The 19,495-nt window shown below is 40.4% G+C and overlaps 2 protein-coding genes across 3 annotated transcripts; one reads left to right on the top strand and one right to left on the bottom strand.

Moving 5' to 3' along the window:
* Positions 1 to 6,617: 6,617 nt before the first annotated feature.
* Positions 6,618 to 13,979, bottom strand: arrdc3 (arrestin domain containing 3). The gene is made up of 8 exons (XM_005803497.3): positions 13,463 to 13,979; positions 11,305 to 11,386; positions 11,033 to 11,180; positions 10,844 to 10,946; positions 10,452 to 10,708; positions 9,831 to 9,987; positions 9,606 to 9,748; positions 6,618 to 9,500 (listed from the first exon to the last, which is right to left on the bottom strand). The coding sequence occupies exons 1-8, from the start codon at positions 13,740 to 13,742 to the stop codon at positions 9,432 to 9,434; spliced, it is 1,239 nt and encodes a 412-aa protein (XP_005803554.1). The 5' UTR covers positions 13,743 to 13,979; the 3' UTR covers positions 6,618 to 9,431.
* Positions 13,980 to 14,041: 62 nt separating this feature from the next.
* Positions 14,042 to 19,338, top strand: arsk (arylsulfatase family member K). Of its 2 annotated transcripts, none has more exons than XM_005803516.3 (9): positions 14,042 to 14,190; positions 15,987 to 16,047; positions 16,198 to 16,327; positions 16,430 to 16,589; positions 16,693 to 16,975; positions 17,076 to 17,247; positions 17,965 to 18,189; positions 18,274 to 18,489; positions 18,597 to 19,338. In XM_005803516.3, exons 1-9 carry the CDS (start codon positions 14,042 to 14,044, stop codon positions 18,884 to 18,886), a joined length of 1,686 nt encoding a protein of 561 aa, XP_005803573.2. In that variant the 3' UTR covers positions 18,887 to 19,338. The 2 variants fall into 2 exon arrangements, with proteins under 2 accessions (XP_005803573.2, XP_023199273.1); XM_023343505.1 differs by having other exon boundaries at positions 14,104 to 14,155.
* The last annotated feature ends 157 nt before the right edge of the window (positions 19,339 to 19,495 follow it).

Raw genomic sequence — 19,495 nt, 5'->3', positions numbered from 1 at the left:
TGCTCAGCACAGCACTCGGTGCTGGAGATCTCGTTTGGAGGGAAAAGAGATGAGGTGCCAAAAACTGACTCAGAAAAAATGAGACCTTTTTTATTTTTTATTTTTTTGGAAGTCGCTTTAGGAGATTAAAATGAGTCACAGAACTGGTGCAAACCAGAGCAGGGCTGCCCTTGTCCTAAAATGATTTGGTCTTTGTTCATGCATGTATTTCTTAAACAAAGGAACTAGGTCATTATGACAACAGCAACAAAGAAAAAACTAATGCAAAAAAAAATGAATGTACTAAAGAAAGACTTGTTGTGGATTCAGAGGACAAAACAAAATACAATATTTGTTGGGATTGCTCCCACTGTTTTCTTATTGGTTGATATATTTATGTTGAATGAAACAGAATCCCTGACCTCAGGATAACAGGACCCTGGAAGAGCAGTCCTGATAAGTGGGTCAGAAATGGGCGGGAGAGTCAGAAGTTGTATAAGCCTGAGAGAGAGAGGAGAAAGTAAAAGTAACACAGGATATTTTATAAGGAGTCTGATTAAAGAAAGCAATGTTATAAATGTCAGATAGTCCTTGGAATGAGTAAGCCCTTTGTCTTCACAGCTTAATAAGATTAGCTCATTATATTATCCCATTTATCTCTTGTGTAATACCATTGTGTTCCTTGTTATTATAAAGCCAAATTAAATCCCATTAAGATTTCAGGAGCTGTCTTTTTTATATAATTAATATGTTTTGCTTTCATCAAATTTCATCAAACTACTTAGGGTGACTAAGTAGTTTATCTGTCAGTGTAACCCAATGGACAAAGACAGATCTATGGGGAAATACTAGCCATGTCCGATCAGGTCCAGACCAGACAGTTGGAAACTTCTGGAACATGAGCTGCTGTTAGAGGACATCTGGGAACATATTTAACAGGATGAGAAACTGAAGTCTTATGTTTTGTTGTCTTGCGCCCCATTAATAGCAGAAGTCTCTGGAACGGCATGATGAAGCCAAACATAGCCTCTTGATCCCTGCAGTTCTCTGGAAGTCCACTGACACTCTCAACAGGGTCTGGTTTTCATGCTTTGAATGTTTTCCATATCAGGATGAGGGAACATTTCTTGTTTAGCATGGCGTCCATCATGACTTCAAATGTTCCTCATGATCCCACATCATGACGTCACGTGACGCATGGTCTAATGCTCAACGAGACTTTACATCACACACACGATGCTTTGTCACATCACAGTTACAAACTTCAATATCCAGGTCAACCATTTTCTTCATAAATCTTGGCTTTGCTAAGGTCACTCCACACCCTTGATTTTGTCTTTTAATGCAGTGAGAGGTGGTCTTGTTGATGTGCTTTGGATCATTGTCCTGCTGCTATACAACCCTAATATCCTTAATTCCAGGTTTGTTGACTTACTATGGAAAGTCTTCCGAATGCTGAAGCAGCAAAACAGCCTCAGACCATTACACTGCCACCACCATGTTTGACTCCAACCTTGATGTTCTTCTGAAATGCTCTGTTGGGTTTACACCATATGGAGCAAAACACATGCCTTCCAAAAGTTTCTACTTTTGTCCCATCGGGAAGAATTGCTGACTTATATATACTTGTACTTGTATAGCAGTTTATCATGTCCAGAGTGCCCCAAAGCTGCTACATTGTAGCCCCAGCTGCCCTGGGGCAATCTGACAGAAGCAGGGCTGCAATGCACTGGTGCCACTGGAACCTCTGACCACCACTAGCAGGTAAAAGTGGGTGAAGTGTCTTGCCCAAGAATACAATGACTGAGACAGACACAGTAGGGATTCAAACCGGCATCTCCTACCACAGTCGCCACCGTAAGAAAAATTTATTTATGTCTATCTAAAATAGGGATCAACACAACATCAGTGTGATAAGTTTGTGCTGCACAGATTGTAGAGGACAATTAGTAATACGCCTGGAAAAAAATGCAGTTTGTTGGGAGGAGTGTGGGAAAAGATAAGAGCTAGAGAAGTAGAGAAGTGGTGGAGGGGTGATCTGATAGGCAGACAGGGGTTAGAGAGTTTAGAGAGATTGGAAAGAGGTGACAGATTGGATGCTTGGAGGCCGAGGGGTGAAATAACAGTGCGAGATGACAGAGAGGTTTGGACACGCTTCCCAGCAGACAGCCCGCCCTCTGCACCGGCCCTCCATCTGCACCTGTTGTTTTTCACTAGCGAGACTCCCAAGCTGGGGAGGGTGATGGTTGGCTTCTCCCTGTGACTCAGGAGAATCTGAGAGGCTACAAAGAGCGAGGAATAAAGCTGAGCAGGGAAATAAAAAAAAAACATGAGAGAGGAGGGGCGGGGGTATTTGGAGCTATGCTATGAGTCAGCCATGGCTAAAAAAAGGAAGCTGTCACAACTTCCACTGGGGACCAGCAGGGTAAAATAAGACAAGCGATGAAACAGCACTCCTCGGCTTCGCCCTGTTGCTCCCTGAAACAGAGCCCAGACCAAGGACTCTGGGAAGACGGTTACATAAAAACACTTCGAGTTTGACCCTCCGTATTTTGGTTGGCTTGCCACAAATTGAATCAATAGGACTTAATATTCCACCTCAAGGGGAATGTTGGATCATTTGAACCACAAGAGACATAAATCCACCAGATGATGAGATAATTTCATTCACTGCTTGGCTTCTTTTCTCCCGGATGATTTTCTGTTTGCCTGATTGCACCAATGAAGGAATCTACAGATACTATATAAAGCAGTGAAGGCAGACACATGATTAATTTAGCACTTAACAAGATATCAACTGGAGCATGTGGTTCATATGTTGGCATTTTAGAGAACACTTGAGTCCAATACGAACCCCACTAAGGACCAAACCCTTGAACACTGGAGGTACAGAGCCTCTACTGAGTTTTCATAGCATTAATACCTTGTCCGGTTTGTCTACGTCACTCCCACAGTTTCCCATGTACCTTACTGGGATTTATGATATACAAAGTCACAAAGTATGACTGTGAAGCAGACAAAAAAAGTACTTATAATTTTCAATTTTCTTTAGATTCACAAATCTGAAAAGTGTTTTTGTTGTTGTCTTTTTGCATTTGTCTACTGTCTCCCCTCACCAAGTCTACAGTGTTTAACCAGCTCGTGGTGAAATTACATCTATCAATATTTTGGAGCTTGCAGTGCCTGAAACCAGTTTTGTGCATCACCAGACTGATTTCCTTTGCATCTTCTTTGGTGCAAAATTTGCTCAAGATTGAATAGCATGTGTCTGAACATCAGTTATCAAGCCACAAATCTAACTTATCTCTCCTCTAATGTCTAAATATTACTGAGTTGAAGCCATTCCATCATAGACTTTTTGAATACATGATTGATTCACATATACATGCAAATGTCAATGACATTTGGAAAAAATAAGCCCGACGTCTTCAAAAGGAAGCCTGGGTTGCTTCCATTCTCAGCTCTGAAAAGATTCTCAAAGCATACAAGGTCTGACAGATGCTATTATCAAGCTCTAGCTTGATAAATAGGGCTTGCACATTTTCTCTGGTGCTGCAGGCTTGCAGCTTAAATGCCAGAAATCAAGTTGACAGCAAGGATCACTCGCATTTCACGTATGTTCCAGCGTCGACTAGCAACTCCCCCGAAGCTCCATGTGGATTTGCAAGAACATGTTTGAGGATGATCGCACATATATTTCCTTGCATAATAAAAAGACACCTGACAGTTGCTTTAATGTCCTGACCTACTAGGCGTTCACTTTCCACTACTTCTATTTTAATGATGCCCACAGAGGTGCAAACTGTGCAGGACTTCTCTGGACTCTAATAACTGTGAGGTCTGAAACGTCTGAAGCTGTGTTTGTGTTGCAAACATGCAGGCTATGGGTGGATTGGACTGCAGAGTGCAAGCAAAGGATGTTTGGAGGAAGGGAATGCTCACCATGCTGGGGGTGTGGCGTGACAGAGACAGGGGTCCTGGCATGGGAACACAGCACACTGTCACTCTGGCTATCATGTTCCTGTCCTAGACTAAACATGAAGGAACACAACAACGCCGGTAGCTACAATAGAGATGTTTAAATCTACTTTCAATTAACATTATCAAAATATTTCCTCTATTTAATTCATTTTTTGCTTTAAAATATCCGGGCAGTGTATTTAGATCTCTTCACTACAGAGTTAAAACAAAGGGCATTTTCAATGCTTTGTATATATAATAAATCTGAACGCTCGGGTCAGACAGTCGAGACTTGGCTATCTTTCATAGAAGGACAGACTTAAGAGTCAAGAGGTCTTAAACCGATGAGTGATGCATACTGTGCAACACCTGTTGTTGACACGCATTTAACTGACGCTCAGCTATTTCCATTTGACAGCGTATGGACAAGTGCTTAGGAAGGCAGGACATAAGTTCAGGTTTTGTCCTGATTTACTGTAAATTCTCGCTCTAATAAAGTAAACAGACAGGAATCCTGTTTGGCATCGTGGTGAGTTGGTTTCTCTTTTGGCTGACAAACATCAGATATTATGTCTGAGCACGCCACTTGCTCAGAGCAAGGTTGAAGAACTGTCAACTAAACAGACATGCACAGTCTAATTTCACACACACTGACGAATTTACCTTTATTTTTATTAACTGTGATGAGTTTCCTGTTTACAGTTGTACAGTATTTTTGTATTAAACTCATCAGGTTTAATACAAAAATATCAGCTTAATGAAAAGTGTGTTAAATACATGCTTAAAGGGTGTTATTAAAAAAAAATCTAATTTATTGGAAATCATTATCACTTCAGAGCAAAATTATGTTTCACATACTTCTCACTGGCTCCATCAGTTCTATTTTAAACAGAAACATTTTGCATTAAAAAGCTGCTATTGCCTTTCAGCACTAACCTCACTGTAAGTTTTATGTTCGAGTTGTTTAAGTTTATTTCAGTCTTTGTAAGACTGCATAAAATGTTGTTTTTGCACACATTCATCCAGGCACTGTGTGATGATTTAAATCTGCTGCAAACATTTTGGAGCCTGTAGCTGTACAACTTGTTCCTCTGTTCCCTGGAACACGTGAGCTAACATCGCTGTGAGAGTTCATGCTTCAGTACAGAGCTGCATGTGTGTATATTTCTATTATGTCACAGTGATGATGTGGCACCGGTAGGCCGGCATTCAGGGGGCCTCCATCCAATCCTCCCTCAGCTACACTCATGGTCCCTGGTCACGCCAAGCCGCTGGGACGTTCTGGATCACCAAAGGCTTCGTGTAAGTGGGATTAGCTGGTGAGAGGAAACAGCTGAGGTTTATTTAGTGTCAGCATTTACTAATCAAAACTCTGAAAACGAACCCTCCTGTACATTGAAAAAGAACCCTCCTCCGGTTCTTTTTCAATGTACAGGGGTCAAATGTTCACAAAGGGCCCACAAAAGTCAAAAGGGGCCAGGGGATTGAGGGTGGAGGCCGTGGGGGGACAAAGGCAAACTGAATGCTTGGTCAGTGATGCTGAGTCATCACAGAACCTCCCTCAAGCTTTGATTTGATTAGATTTGAATTAACGTTCTTCACACGAAAAGTTTATATTAAAGATTAAGAAACATCTTGCTCCATGTGGAGTAAAGTTTACATAGACTAATTTGACAAAAAAGAGTTTTTAGACATCATAAATGTGGAGAAGCAGCATTCAGCTTCTATGCACCACAAATCTGGAACAAACTTCCAGAAAACTGTAAAACACTAGAACACGGAGTTCCTTTAAATCAATCTTTTGAACGTTAATAAATGAAACATTGACCAAACTATGTAGACCAAAAAGTTTTGTTTGGATCCACTTGAGCAGAGCACCTCCTGAAGCAGCAACAGCATGTTCTTTCTTAAACATGTGTTATTCTCCACAAATAAGCTAACTGCATTTTTTTAAGTAGATGGGAGTGGATTGCTTTTACACAGCTATATATTTTACAAATAATTTATAAATTAGCTATGTTCTGTTTCAAATGATGCAGCAAAAACAAATAACGGTCTGAAACGTTATGGTCAACGTTAATGTCAGCCTTAATGTTGCAGGAGAAAGTCAAAGTTGACTCTACCACCTGTTTGGTAGGATTAAGGTAAATTATTCCTAAAAATAAATAGTCTTCTTTGACTTTCCTTTCTACAACTTGTTGCAACTCTTCTTGAACATCTCATGCATAAATATTTTCCCTCTTAACCTAAAGCATGAATCCAAATTTGATCATTTGATTGACACAATTAAGTACATCATTATATTATGCCATTCCATAACAAAATGTAGTGTTAGGTTTAGTGTATTTTCATGCAACTCAGCAGTGAAAGGTGTTGTTTTCAAACCACCACTAGGGGCAGTGTGGCACATATTTCTGAAGCGATTTGAGGCCTGAGGTACTAAAACTCTACCCACTTAAAAATATTCCCATCTGCATCAATCATTGAGAAATGGTTAATCACTGTTTCATGGGAACTCTGTGTTTCTATAAAAGGGCAGGGTGAAAAATATGTTATGAATCCAACAAAAACTTACCACATTAAACAGAAATATTCTTGAGTGCATGGTTTTATAGGATACAAGAAAACTTGTGCAGGATATTTATGTAATTATGTAAACAAAAACCCGCCTCTGCTTGTTTTAATTTAAAGTGTTTTATTTAAATCAAAAGGAAAAACAAGACAAAGGTTAAATCATTCAGAACATAGTATATTCATAGAATAACTACACATCATCATGATTAACAGACAAAACAATAAGATACAAACAGAAACAAATGGAGAATAAAGAAAATTCAGTGAGTAATATTGCACTTCGTTTCTAAAATGTTTCAGACCCCTTCACCTAAGTTTTCTTCTTCTTTTTTTTAAATCTCTGAACATTTCAGTTCCTGCCTTTATTACTAGGTCAGGAGTTTAGCTTAGTTTTGACACTGGACTACTTCTGAAGCCCAACCAAAATGGACTATGGTACTGACCAAACCTGAAAGCTTATTCTATACTGCAGTTTCCCTAAGATAAAAACAACAACAAAATGACTGCAAACTGCATTTAGACAAGTTTACAACTGAAGAATTGTTTAGTCTACAACCCTATGTCTGCTAAGTGTTTCTCAGGGAGGGTGGAGTGTGGGAGGTGGGGGGCACTGATCAACAGCTGCCACCCACAAACTGGGATGAGGGGTAAATCAGGGTAGTCAGGAGAAAAACTAAAATGGTTGTAAAAAATAAAAAAATAAAAAAAAAATAAGAATGCCCACAAAAATGGAAAAAAAGAGATAATATTCACCATTTATCATCATAGACAAAGTTTCATTCTTTATCAAACTTACTTTTTAAAAAAAAAGGACCTTTTTTTTTCTCTTCCCTTTTTCATCTTTTTGAATAAACACCGAAAGGTCAAAGAACATACAGGCGTGGACAAACACAAACGAGAACATTGGTTAGAGCAGACGGCGAGTGAAACGAGGAACCGTGTTACGGTCTTTTTCTGCAACAAGGCCACTGAGATAAGATCACTTTATTAACATTCTGCAGTTTGTCTGTCACTGTCAGAAGCCGTTTTCTTTAGTTGCCAGAAGGATTTCGATAAAAGCGTGCACAAGCGAGCTAGTGTTAGCTAGGTTTCAAAGACAGAAAAAAAATGTAAACTTAGGTTTCTAACATAGTGAATAATGCTTTAATATCCTAAGCTGCACTGCCTTACTGAAAGCCCCTTTATTACATTGTTAGTACCTATGTTTTCAACCAGACCTTCACCACTGGATGCTTATTTGTACTTTTTTTTGTTATAAAAAAGTGCTGCTTTTTGACTTATATGACCATGTCAAACCTCTATTACAAGTGGTCTATTATATTAAATGAGTTAGAAAACCAATGTATTACTCATTTTTCCTACTACTACTTGTTCTGACCAGCCTGTATAGAGGTTTAGCACAGTCTCCAGCTTTACATTTGTGCTGAGTTTGCTTCTTCAGCACAGAGGCAGACAGTCCTCTTACTTCATGTTCCCCTTTTTCTGTACTTGTATATTATCATTAGCATTGTGGTTTCACTGGTCTGGCAAAACGTCTGTTGGTTGGGATGCAGTAAGTAAGTGCAGCAGGACCTAAAGGGAATGTGATTCATCTCAAAAGTTGTCTTGCTTGTCTGCAAGACTGTTCTCTCATTTTGGTAGTTAAAAAAAAAAAGTTTTAACAGTGCAATAAAAAAAATCCACTTTTTAAAACCACTTGGCAAGTGAAAAAAAAAACAAACAAAAAAAACACACACACACACACCTGAGACAGTGCTTTTAGGGCAGTAATGCCAGTCAGATATACTCTGGCACAAGGACTGGAGGGGCTGCAGGCAGTTAGGATTGAGTCTCTCTAAAATACACACTTATCTTTTCGGCTACGTTTTGAGTGGCAAAAGCAGGACTGCAACCCCACTAGTCCGAAGCCAGAGCAACCTTGGAACCAAACACCCAGAAAAAGCTATTAGCAGTTCAAGATACAGAGAGAGAATAACAGAAACTACGCAACACAAAAGGAAGGAAGCTAGACGGGAGTTCAAACTACGGAGGCAACGCCTTACTTAACAGCTTCCACCTACACTTATAGCAAAGAAAAACATAAAAAACCGTAGGTAACTTATTAGTCGCCATGTACTGAAAAACGGAAAAATCGTTAACTGCTCAAAATAAATTCAGTGCATTTCGTTCTTTTCAGTCTTTTTTTTTGTTTTCAAAAGTCAAACATTTTGCAGATGATAGTCTCAACTGTTAAGCCTGCAGTCTGCTTTTTCCGGTCTGGTCTTTTCCAAAACTGAAAGCAAACTATTAGTGATTTATGTAAAAAAAAAAAAAATTAAACAGAGCCACCCAACTCAAGTAAAGAACAAAAATGTGCAAAACAAAAATCCCCCACGAGGCAAAAGGAATTAGTCTTTGCTCTGTTTTGAACCACTGCTGCAAGCCTTAACCCATACAGACTACAATTGTTAGAACAGTTACTTTCCTTCAATCATCCCATGTTTTTAAAGTGATTCTGCTGAAGTCTGGACATGGTTAGTTTCCCCCTTTGTGTAAGGAGCCATATCCTCAATGTGCCACAAATACAGAAGAGTTGAGGCTGAAGAGGAGCTTGGCAGGCTGAGCCTTGGTGATTCCTTCTCTTCCAACTTCCTCACCAGGGCTCCACTGCTAGCCTCCACACAGGCTGAATATTCCTCAGGAAGATAGTGAAACCCCACAGCGGAGAAGTCTTTTTCTTTTTCTGAGGAAAAGGCGGAACGCGTCGCCCCGTCCAGCTCGACGTTGGGCAAGTCTTTTGTAGGTCAGATCTCACGGCTTTTTCCAGATCTCAACAGCATTGTGTCAACGTTGTCATCTGAGAAAATGTTCAAAGTTCAGCCTTTCAAGGCGGTTTCTTTAGGTACCCTGACTCACTCGGGGTAAGTTTCAAGAAACACTCAGCGTGATGGACAGGCATCGAGCCTGCGCTCCTCTGCACAGCCGGAGTGATCTGGGTTAGGATCAATCTGGTGTGGAGAAACACAAAGCGGAAAAACAGGCGATTATTTAAGAGAATGGATCATTTCTGAAATACAATCAATCAAATGATGTATTTATTTTTTGCTGCTCACCTCAGAGTACAGAGGAGGGGGCTGGAAGCGGAACTCGTGAATATAGGCCAAAAGAGGACCCTCTAGTTCCTCTCGGACCGCTTGGGCGTCCAGGCGGCCCTGCCTCTGCTCTTCTGTCACAATTTCTGCATAGCTTGGAGGAGCTGTGAGTAAAGTTTTAAAATGAATTCCTGATTTATCTAAAGCAGATACGTACATTTCAATCACAACATCAAGTGAATCTACCTTCAGGCCTCTCTGGTAGACCCATGCTCAGCCAGGTCATGCTGCACTGGCTGCTGACGCTGGACGTGCGGGAGCCAAATGGATGGAGAGGAATGGTTCCGATGACCAGGGGTAAGTTCAGGGACAGGTTTATTGCCCCCGGTATGTCCACGTAGACCTGTACACAACAGCAGTTTAAAGATCAATCAGAGGTAAAGCAAACTAATTAGTTCTGTGTTTTGCAATGGAGTGAAGACTAGGTAATTAGCTTGACATTACATTTTAGATATGTGTGTCAGTGTCTAGCAATCGGTTGCTTAGGCTGGAATGATGACTGATCGAAGGGTAATGAGATTAGGCACCCAGAGGGCAGGTGTTGCTCCCAGGTTTCTGGGCTAATGCTCTTAGTGCCATGTGGAGGGTACAGTCCAAGCTCTGGCTGTCTAAGCCGAGCCAGGACAAATAGTGTCTACTAGGAATTATTGATTCTATACTGATAGCAGTTCTGAAAATAGGTGGTGATGATAATAACATTATGCAAGCAAAAACCCTTGTGTTTGCATGACTGTCATTTCTGGACAATTGAACCGAATGCCTGGAAAGCGCGAGAGAGCGCTCCACACACCGCGGGCCGGCACTCACCATGAGAGAGTACTCCACTCGGATGATGCTGCAGTCCAAGATGGAGGGCGAAACAGGAGGAATCTTCAGCATCTTGCCGTTCCAGGTCTCCGTTTTGCCAGACGACAGAGACTCTCCCCGCAGGTTGGCGACCAGTTGCTTGACCTCCTTCATCTTCCCTTTGGCATAGAAGGTCTGGGTCTGGTAGATGGCCGCCTTTGGCACCACCATCCGGGACGAGCAATTCTCGATCTCTGCGAAGATTTGAATCGACTCTCCTGTGTGATTAAAAAAAAAAAAAAAAAAAAGTTAACTGTTGTCTTTCCAGTCACAAAAGCAGCCAACGGATTTGTACGTATGCATGATGTGAGAACAAAAACAAAACTGTGGTTTTGCTACCATCTTATTCTCACCTGGGGTGTATCCCTTCCTTTCAATTTTGGCACTTAGGGAAATAGGACCTGAGGTGCAGAACCAACAGCAAAGTGTCTTGTCTGCAGTGCCAGCCTGTGGTGACTGAACAAGAAAGAGCAGAAAATCATTTAAAAATCCCTTCTGCTTGTCAAAGACAAAATACTATGGGTCATTTCAGAAGAGCTTACCAGCAATAATGGAGTGTTGATGTCAATGTGCTCAAAGACTGTAAATTCCTTCTTGGTCTTCAATGGCAGCAGCCATGGCCTGTGCAGCTCTGCCTTTACCCAGTAGCGCACGCTGCCATGCTTTCCTTCGAAAGAGGTAGCCAGAGGTCTGCAGGAGAGACGCAGAGAGGAGAGAAAAGGTTGAGACAAACGCCAAAAATCAAACGTTCATCCAGGTACGGTGAAAAGTGAACCCACGGTCTGTTGGTTCCACGTTGTACCAGACCACTTACGTCTGTGGAAGCTCGAGGTTGAATGCGTACTCATGCCTTCCTGCATGGATGGTAGTGAGTCCTTCCTCTGAGTTGTCATCGTCTGAAAAACAAGGAGGACAATATTCCAAACACATGTATACCATACCTGGACAAAATGCTCTACGAAGGCATCTGAAAAATCATATCAGGAAAGAAAACAAAACAAAACAAAAAAAAAAAAACACAGGGTGGGGGAGACAAAAAGAGAATAAACGTGTTTTACAATTAAATCTGTCTGAAAAAAAAATATTGTATTGAGAGACAAACAGCAGAGAAATGTTAAAAAAATGGGAGATTAAAGAAGTTGAATGATTAGAAAGAGGGTTGATTATGTATGGTAGTGCTTTGTACGAATAAAAAACAAAATACCCCAGATAATTTGCATGGCTTCTAAATATTTTTTAATCTGAAAGAGCCATACTTTTGCCAGCTCGGTTTTCTAGATTGCTTTGTAATTTTTATACATTCAAAATGTTTGAATATTAAACATCCAAGTTTTAGCTATTTTTGTTGTCGTTTGATTCATCTTTGGTAACTTTCAATTTGGGAGTGCCAGAATTAAAGTATGACCTAGAAAAGTATAAGATTGATTCTTTCAATAGAAACTTAAATCCAACTTGAATGCTTCCAAAACAATGCCGAAATCTTTCAAACGCTGCTTGCCAAAGACCACTAAGGCCACCTGTGCAGAATTTGGTGATGTCATGACACAGAAAGACTACAAATCTTTAAAGATAAAAAGAAAATAGTTACGGTAAGCTTTTTAAAAATGTAGATATTTTGGGAAATCATTCTGTAGAAACACTTATATTATCCTGCATTATTACTTTAAGTGTATATTTCTGAAAAAATTTTAAATATGTAATCGATGGGTGATTAAAATTTAAGAGGGTTTGATAATCAGTTATATAAAGGATGTGATTTGAGTGCCAATCAAAGTAAAAACCATCTATAGAAATTTAAATTCTACCTTTTAGGAAATAGCCAAAAGTACTGAAGCTAAAATATTGTTTTCCATACTTGCTTGTAGGCAAAGCAACAGAACATAACAGAACCAGAAAGTTTCGGATTTTTACTCCATAAAAAGGAGAAAAGGGATTCTGTACGCTTGTAAAAACGAAAACTTAATGCAGTTTTTAGTGAGAGGATAGCTTTGCTAAGCTGTATCTGCCAGCTCAGCACACCCTCCCCCCAGCAGCAGCAGCAGAGTGGTAAACAAGTGCGGATCTGTCACTCACACGGCAGCCTCCAGCAGGAGGAGACCGGCCTAAACCGGTGCGAGCAGCTTCTCAGCGGCCGCGCAGGGCGCATTCACTGCGCGGCGCGGCGCGGCGCTGCAGACTACAACCCCCAACTATTGCACATTTCTAACAATTAACCACTTTATTGTACACGGAACGCCGTCACAACGCATTTAATTATTATTTAGCTTAATTCCATTCATTTCCTTGTCTAAAGCCACTCCGGAGTACTGAGGACATTTACATCAGATGAAAACAATTTCCACAGTTTCATTGAATGTGGGGAACATAAGTGTCTTACACACAAAAAGCCAAAAGACTTAATTGCACAAGCTTCCGCAGTGATATTCTGCAGGTGTTTTCCTCATTGAAAAAAGTTGCTGAGTGGTGTGTCACTCTGCAAAACCATGATGTCATTGACTACACGTAAGAGGCTCTCCACCAATCACAGGCGAGCAAAGGAGGGGATGCGCCGTGGCTCCGCCCACTCTCAATCCAGTTTTCTGAACAGGATTGAACCGCTTTGAACAATAGGGGGAAACTTCGAGGTTGTTTCCCGACAAAATGTCTTAACAGAAACTTAACATTTGCCATTGTAAGTGTCCAATGTGCTCTACTGTGGCGGAACATTTCGCTTATTTACATTTCACGCAAGAAGTGCGTTAAAAACAAAGATACGCGCTATAAGAGATGCTGTCATTCATTCTGACACCTTGACTACAAACAAGCAAGGAAGGAAGGAGAGATTGGCAAAAAGTAAAAGACTCCAGTATGTCTGTCTGTAGGCGGTAGAGGCCACACAATTATTCGGTTATTTAGTTCATTTTATAGCCATGACCCCCGGGAAGCATCACTGCTTCCACCAAACTTCGCTTAAACCACGAACAGAAACTTACCTCTCTCATGCCCAATTAAGATGTCTTTGTGATTCAGGTACTCCACTTCCTCCGTGTAGTTCTGGGTGTAGGCGGTGTTGGATCCAGCGTTTCTCGACTCGGTCCAGCGAACTTTTGCGAAGCCCTTGGCGTGGATTTTGAGAGACTTGACGCGGATTTCCCCGGTGACCTCGACGACCACCCTCCCCGAGACGCAGTCTCCGCTGGAGAACACCGGCACGTTGCTGTCATTGAAGCAGTCGTAGCTCACCATGAAGCTCTTCACCTTTCCTAGCACCATGGCGGAGGCGAGACCTTGAGCTCTGGAGCAGAAGTCTACGAAAAAAACAATCTCATAAGGATAAAAAAAAATGGAAAAGGGGGATGCAGATTGTTGTAGACACTGATCAAGTATCTCTGCGCTGCAAAAAGCAGCAGGCGCGATCAGTGGCTTGTCTTTGAGCAGTTCATTGAGCTAAGTGATCAACAGCACTGGATGCTGTTATCATCTGCCTGTCCTGCTTGATGGTCTCCAGTCACAGACAAGGAAACCCCCGGTTTCAGCTCACTTTAAGCGACAGGCTTGGGTGAAAAACAACCATGTGCGCATGCGCGGGGCGCTGCTGCCCTGCCTCCTCCTGCCTGCTGGAACAAGGCGGACAGCGGAGCAGTGCGGCCCGGTGGCGCACAGGTTCACTGGATGTACACGCTTTGGTAAAAAAAACAAACACGTCGCAGTTATTTCAAGGGTGAGGCTTTTCAAATCAGCTACAACGTTAGATATGTATTCATAAATGAACGATGGTTTAAACGTGCTTATTTTGCAGATAATAATAATAATAATAATAATAATAATAATAATAATAATAATAATAATAATAAAAAAGAAGAAGCAAAGTGTGTGTAATGTGTAATCCTTTCTCTGTGTTGGGATGTGGTGACATTCTGCTCCTTCTTACTGGACTCGGCACATAATGCAGCACAGTGCCTTATATGATTAAATGAAAGCCATACGGGTTTTGTTATGTAATGACAGACATCATATTGTAATACTATATAAGGACAGGATGCCTATACATCATCTGATAAAGCTGTCGTTTGGATAAGCTTCAGGATCGCTTTTACTCCTGTGTAAGACTGCAGCTTCCAGGCTTTAACACAACGTTTCTTTTGCTATCTCTACAGCTGAGCACTGTTACATCAACAGTCCTGCATTTTGCATGATGCCTGCATTGAAGGCCTTGCGAAATTGTTGGAAACAGAACATATTCACGAAGAGACTGCAGGATAGAATGTTCTCAATGGTTTTAAAATATCGGATACATTCCCTTATATTAATGATGAAATAATCTTTGCAAAGATGAGCACCGCTCCTATTGTGTTGAGCTCGCTTTTTCCAGAAAAACATCTCGTAAGACTCAAAACGCCACCCCGTGGCCATCAGTGTTGCCAGCATGAGCTGCAGAACCACCTGTTGAATACCGCAGAAGCCAAGGCCTCTGCTTTTCCTCAAACAAATTATGGTGTCATGTGGAGATTATAATTTCTTATTGATAACCTTATTAAAACAAATATTTATGCCCAGTGGTGGTTAAACTAACTTTGCATGATCCTTTTCTTTACCACTCTTTAATATACACATAATTTCTTTTTTTTAATTTATAATATTGTACAAGTTTGACCAAGGTCTTAATACTTAAACAGGTCTTAATCTGAAGTAAAGATGCTAAATTCCTCCCAAAAAACATTGTATTTTCTTTAATAGAATAAAGGTTTTATAAATTTCATAATTTAAAGTTGTGCAAATATTTTTTTTCTGTTCAGAGCAGGACAGTGCAGCTCAAGGTTAATCAACTCAATTACTTTAGATTTCAAAATAAAGATAAAAAACAAACCCATCTCACAGTCCTTGAAAGTAAGCGTGATCACTCTTTAATTGATCACAAGTCAGGAGTTATGAATCACAGGCCTTCTTCAGCATCATTACTCAACTATAAATTTGGTTATTTACCATAGCTAGATATTGAGTTGCTTACAATCATGCTAACAGTAGCAATTTCAGTAATACAACAAAATATACAAAAATAGTTGTGATGGCTGCAGAACGTGCTCAGCAATATTGTGGAACATAGATAAATGCTGCCCTCTAGAGTTTTCATTTGCCATGTTAAAAAGTTAGTTTGAACCGTGTTTAGTTTGTAATTTGTAAGAGCTACTTTTATTTTTCAAAATATTAAAGGTAGTAAATGGTGCATAGTTGTGTTATTTTAGTTTTACTTTCCCTTGTTTATTTAATCCCCCAAGCCTATTACGCTCAAGTGCCATTACTGGAAAGTTAACCTTAAGAAAACTCTTATTTTGAAAACTTCACCCGGATGTGAATCTCTTCGGTGGGCAATCTCCACAAGGAAAAAGTTTTAATTTCTGCGCCGATTAATTTAATCACTTTATGGCAAATGTTTTATTTCAAACGCATTGTTTTATAGGTTTTTAATAGAAGGGATAAAATGTTTTTATTGGCTTTTATTTTCTTCCTCCAAAGCAGTGGTGAAAGCAGCCAGAACGTCACCAGACCAAACATTGTTATGGTGATGAGTGACGCATTTGTAAGTATGATTTGTTTATTACAAGGTTGATGTTTTGCGTCATGAACAGTGACATTCTGTAATTTAGGCTGAATTAGGTCACCCTCATTTTTTATTTACGTATTTATTTCATATCAAAACTTGGTACTTATGTGTTTGTGTTTGTTTCAGGATGGTCGACTATCATTTGAACCAGGCAGCAAAGTTGTGCGGCTCCCGTATATAAATTATCTCCGGGAGCTGGGCTCTACTTTCCTCAATACTTACACAAACTCGCCCATCTGCTGCCCTTCAAGAGCAGGTACATTTAGTTATTAATAATAATAATAATAATAATAATAATACTTTTCCATGATATTCAAAAGAAGAGATATCTGATTAATTTCCTGACCCTTTTCTGCAGCAATGTGGAGTGGTCAGTATGTTCACCTCAGTCAGTCTTGGAACAACTACAAGTGCTTGGATGCAAACTCAACCACGTGGATGGATTTGCTGGAGAGGAACGGATATCGTACGAAGATGCTGGGAAAGCTGGATTACACCTCAGGGAGTCACTCAGTCAGGTGGGTAAGAGACAATGGTAGGCTTTTCTGTCAGACCTGATTGTCAGATAAAAGTGTCGTTACCTATAGATTATATTGATTTATTCTTTTCCATGCGCTGCAGTAATCGCGTCGAGGCGTGGACTCGAGATGTCCAGTTCCTTCTTCGCCAGGAAGGCCGACCTGTTGCCCAGCTTATTGGCAACATGTCAACCAGAAGAATTATGGAGAAAGACTGGAAGAACACAGATAAAGCTGCTCAGTGGATCCGCCAAACAGCTGCCATTTCAAAAGAACCTTTTGCTCTTTATCTCGGCCTCAATCTGCCTCATCCCTATAGAACTGAATCTCTGGGTCCTACAGCTGGAGGATCCACTTTCCGTAGCTCGCCGTACTGGCTCACAAAGGCATTCGTTTTTATTGTTGTTCTTTATTTATCATTATTATTTTACACCTTGATTACTTCGCACCACTTCACTAAATAATTTTTGTTTTCCGTGTTCACAGGTGTCTCCCGAGCTTGTCTCTGTTCCTAAATGGCTGCCTATGGCTGCCATGCATCCTGTTGACTACTACTCCACCTTCACCAAAAACTGCAGCAGCGACTTCACTGAGGAGGAAATCAAAAACATTCGGACCTTCTACTTTGCCATGTGTGCGGAAGCAGATGCCATGCTGGGTTAGTTGAGAGAAAGAGTTTGGAAGAAACTGGAGTAAGATTATTGACACATTATAGCTTGGTAAGGAGTGCAGGGCACATAAATAAAAATGAAAAACCTGATTCCAATAGAATTGAAGAGAAGAGTATTCCTATTTATTCATGAAAGCATTTACAGGTACATATCAAGTGCATCTCTTTTTTTGTCAGTTATTTCAGACTGTGAAACTCATATACTACATTGATTCATTACACAAACAGTGAAATATGTCAACACTGCAGAAAAATGAAAACCAACAGATCAGTGTCTAAATGTATTTAACTTACTTAAAAGTTAAACAGTCAATAATAATGTTAATAATCAGCTAATTCTAAGAAGAGCCTCTAAATGGTCTTCAAAGGTCAGTAGGTCTTGCAGATGTCCAAAAGCAGTCATTGACACCCTACACAAGGAGAGAAAGTCACAAAAGAACATTTCTTAAGAAGCTGGTTGTTCCCAGAGGTCTTTATCCAGCCATGTTCATTGAAAGTTAAGTGGAAGAAAAAAGTGTTGTAGGAATAGGTGCAGCAGCAACAACAGAGGCATTGTGGCCTGCAAAAGGGAAAATATATTTACTTTTTTAAAAGAACTTTTTAATTTATTGTCTTACCAACAGATATTACAGATATTGTGAAACATTCTCCAGACGTCAGAGTCTGATCACCGTTACATGTTCTCCACCCCTTTTGTCTCTTCAGGTCAGGTGATTTCAGCTCTGAGGGAGAAAGGCCTGCTGGCCAACACTGTTTTGATATTCACAGCCGACCATGGAGAGCTAGCCATGGAGCACCGGCAGTTCTATAAGATGTCAATGTTCGAAGGTAGTTCTCGTGTCCCGCTGCTCATCATGGGCCCTGGGCTAAAGTCTGGGCTGCAGGTCCACCAGCTTGTGTCCTTGGTTGATCTCTATCCCACTGTGCTTGGTAGGAAAGAAGAAAAACCTGTTTTAAGTTTAGCCAATAGCAGTCGTACATTTTCAGCGTTTGAACTCTTTGTTTGCTTTACAGAGATTGCTGGTATCTCAGCTGTGGGGAATTTAAGTGGCCACTCTGTCCTGCCATTGATATCCACATCCAGAAATGTGTCCAAGAACGAACACCCAGAGTGGGTATTGAGTGAATATCATGGCTGCAATGCCAATGCCTCTACATATATGCTTAGGGTTGGACATTGGAAATACATTGCCTATGCAGACGGAATCAGTGTCCCCCCGCAACTTTTCAGTGAGTTTTTTAGCCATGCAAACTATTTCCCTTACTTCTCATAAATACCTTTAGAAAAACTCACAATGATTTTGAATGCCCCTTCTGTATCCTTTTTTTTTTTGCAGATGTCACAGTGGACAAGGATGAGCTGCACAATGTGGTTCTCAGATTCCCAGACGTTCAGGCTCAACTGGACAAACTGTTGCGCAGCATTGTAGATTATCCAAAAGTCTCTTCGGCTGTCCATCTCTACAATAAAAACAGGTTTGCTGCGTGGCGGGATAGTTTGGGGAGAAACTATACTGAGGTCATTGCTAACCTCAGGTGGCACATAGACTGGCAAAAGGACATCCTGGCCAATGAAAAAGCCATTGATACATGGCTTCATGGCTCTTCAAGAACATTTTGTATCTAAAGCGATGGTAAATGTTTTAAGCTGCAAAATTACTCTAACCTTTTGTTTTATGTGTCATTTGCACCAGTTGGGCAAATGACACATAAATGGCTTTTTCTATTGTATTTCTAATTATGATCTACACAGGTATCCAGATTGGTGTCAGGCAATCTTCTTTTCTTTTATTTCACTCTAATGTTCTGCCTCTTTGTTGTTTGAAATCACCTATAAAATGTACTGACATTTGTGGTTGTAAAATTAAAAGCAGTAAGATAAAAAAAAAAAAAAATCAGGAGGTACGGATAGTTCTGCAAGGCACTTTACTCCCTGCTCTTTAATAAACAAGGTGAGGTGTATTAAAGTCAAGTAAAGCAAATTGTGTGGTATGGTCAATTGAATTGTTGGCATTTGAGTAAATAAAACTAAGGATGACAAATGCAGAACATGCAAACAATAAAATTGGGTTATTTAAAATGTTGCTGCTGTGGTGACTGGTGGGTGACAAACATCTTAAATCAGGGCCACCCAATGCTGTTTATGGCCCCTTAAAGTCCATCTGTTCAGGATAACATCACTTGATTCAATTTAATTCATCTTTAAACCTGGATAATTGCTTCCACCCTTGACACA

This window comes from Xiphophorus maculatus, chromosome 12 (genome assembly GCF_002775205.1).
Source record: "Xiphophorus maculatus strain JP 163 A chromosome 12, X_maculatus-5.0-male, whole genome shotgun sequence".
NCBI classification, from domain to species: domain Eukaryota; kingdom Metazoa; phylum Chordata; class Actinopteri; order Cyprinodontiformes; family Poeciliidae; genus Xiphophorus; species Xiphophorus maculatus.
This window is presented reverse-complemented; position numbering and strand designations above follow the sequence as displayed.